Source organism: Ammodytes marinus (assembly GCF_949987685.1).
Source record: "Ammodytes marinus genome assembly, chromosome: 3".
Taxonomy (NCBI): domain Eukaryota; kingdom Metazoa; phylum Chordata; class Actinopteri; order Uranoscopiformes; family Ammodytidae; genus Ammodytes; species Ammodytes marinus.
The window spans coordinates 36,436,838-36,439,337 of NC_137232.1; the positions used below are offsets into that span (position 1 = coordinate 36,436,838).

At 46.4% G+C, this 2,500-nt stretch overlaps 1 protein-coding gene across 1 annotated transcript in view; it reads right to left on the reverse strand.

Moving 5' to 3' along the window:
• pgm2l1 (phosphoglucomutase 2-like 1) overlaps window positions 1–2,500 on the reverse strand; it is a 25,912-nt gene that overhangs the window by 11,902 nt on the left and 11,510 nt on the right. Inside the window, exons 5-7 of the mRNA XM_080025230.1 lie at window positions 2,279–2,362; window positions 800–996; window positions 1–119 (exon numbers count right to left, since the gene is read on the reverse strand). The exon at window positions 1–119 is cut by the window's left edge and continues 71 nt beyond it. Coding sequence (XP_079881356.1) covers window positions 1–119; window positions 800–996; window positions 2,279–2,362 — 400 coding nt within the window. The remainder of the gene's footprint in view (window positions 120–799; window positions 997–2,278; window positions 2,363–2,500) is intronic.

Sequence of the window (2,500 nt, forward strand, 5' to 3'; positions counted from 1 at the left end):
CGGGGACGGCGATGGGCGGAGCGAAGCCGAACGTCTGAAAGGCCTTCTGGACGAACCCGTGGCCCACGCCGTGGAACGAGGAGTGGACGAACTTCAGCGGGCAGACTGTGTTCAGATCCCTGGGACACGGAGAGAGACGCAACAGACGCTCTTTAAAGTTACAAAAAGTAGATAAAGCAAAAAAAATAATGTCCAAAAATGTTAAAGTTTTTTTTTCAAGTCAAACGTAATTAAAAAAAAAAGTTTCCCCCCCAAAAAAATCACGAAAAAAAAACCGACAAAAAAATGCAACACATACATTGAAAAAAGGAAAGTGAAAAGGTCTAAAATTGAAAAAATGCGCCCCAAAAAAACATTTTGTGTGGTGCCTAATATGGAGGTCTAACAACTCCCTTCATCCCCATGCTGACTGTGGACCCCTCCCCCAAATACACCCACGCATACAGCCACCCACTCCCCTCTCTCTCTACCTGTGGAAGCAGACACACCCCCCCTCTCTCTCTCTACCTGTGGAAGCAGACACACACACACACACACACACACACACACCCTTCACCCCCCCCCCTCTCTACCTGTGGAAGCAGACACCCCCCCCCCCCCCCTCTCTACCTGTGGAAGCAGAGACACACACACACACCCTTCATCACCCCCCCCCCTCTCTACCTGTGGAACCAGAGACACCCCCCCCCCCCCTCTCTCTACCTGTGGAAGCAGACACCCCCCCCCCCCCCCCCCCCTCTCTACCTGTGGAAGCAGAGACACACACACACACCCTTCATCCCCCCCCTCCCCTCTCTACCTGTGGAAGCAGAGGGCCTGCAGCTGGTCCATGTAGCAGCGGTTGATGTGTGGTAGCGGGTCGGAGGTGAGGGGGGAGGTTTTCACGCCCTCGGCCTCCCAGCATGCATCACTCCAGGGCGCCAGCTGCTCAGAGATGCACCGCAGAATCTCCTTATCGTGAGGAGACGCAATCTGAGCGCCGTTACACCAATACACCTGCAGGGGGCCACACGCAGTCCATAGTGTTCTTAAAACTTTTTCAATGGTTGCGTTCCGAATCTCATACTCTTTCTTTTTTCTATTCTACATACTATATCCGACGATAAAAATAATCTAGTTAGAATGCAGTAGGCATACTATTGGGACATACTTTACTCTCTTATTTCATCATAACATGGCTCCTTGATCTTGCCTCTTGCTTTTATATCCGTCGCATCCCCGTTTGTTTTCATATGGAGGCTTCGTCGATGTGACGTCACTTCACGTGCGCACTGGATTGTGGGTCAGAATCGCCCAAATAGGATGCAGTTTTCAACACTAACAATCTTGGCCGCATGAAGTAGAACATCCGGGTACTTCTAACCATCCTAAATCTGGCCACAAGAATCGGGACATCCTAAATCTTTTTTCTACATACTATATAGTAGAAAGTATGCGATTCGGAACGCAACCTATATAAATAAATGTCGGTTACATTCAAGCCAGACGAGTTGACACAAAGTTGATTAAGCCTATCGGCTCCAGAAAACGCTCTCTGTATTTCTCAGTATGGCAAGGCAAGTTTATTTCTACAGCACAATTCAGACACAAGGCCATTTAATTCAAAGTGCTTTACAGGGGCAAGATTAAAATACACAAAACACATTAGAAAAGCGAATGAATAGAAATAGAACATTTAAATAAAATAAAAAGTACAGGTTGAAATGGAAACAGAAAAGTCTTCAGACTCGATTTAAAAGAGCTGAGGGTTTTCTGGGAGTTTGTTCCAGAGATTTGGTGCATTCAAACTGAAAGCTGCTTCTCCTTGTTTAGTCCTAACTCTGGGGACTGTAAGCAGACCTGTCCCAGGGGTAAAAGACAATTGTATTCAATTGTAACAGACATGTTGTATGAAAGGAATGAATAAAAAACAACTTATGCCCCTTTTATCAAAACAACGGCAATAAAAGAAAGATCAGAACAGCCAAAATAATCCCTCCCAAGTCACTGCCAGTGAGCATATGTCGGTATCAAAATAGTAATTTTTTTAAGATATTTTTTTGGGCATTTTTATGCTTTATTGATAGTGTAGAGACAGAGTTGAAATGGGGCAGAGAGGGGAGTGACATGCAGAGAACGACCGCGGGCTGGAATCAAACCCGGGTCTGCTGCTGGCCGAGGCCCATGGGGGGGACGCCCTACCAACTGAGCTAAGGGCGCCCCCCATAATGATCATCTTTAATACATTGCTAGAGTGTTACTAGCAGTGATGTGTGTGAGAGCCTTCTTTCTCTCTCACCTTGTATCCGTTGTCTTCTTTGGGATTGTGTGACGCGGTGATCATCACTCCGGCCGCCGCGCCAAGCTTCTTCACCGCGTACGGCTGGAACACAAACACATTCATTCTGTGTTTCATTTTCTTTTCTTTTTTTTAACCTTTATTTCTAGTGTGTGTGTGTGTGTGTTTGCGTGCTTATAAATGTGTGTGTGTTTGCGTGCTTATAAATGTGTGTGTGTGTAT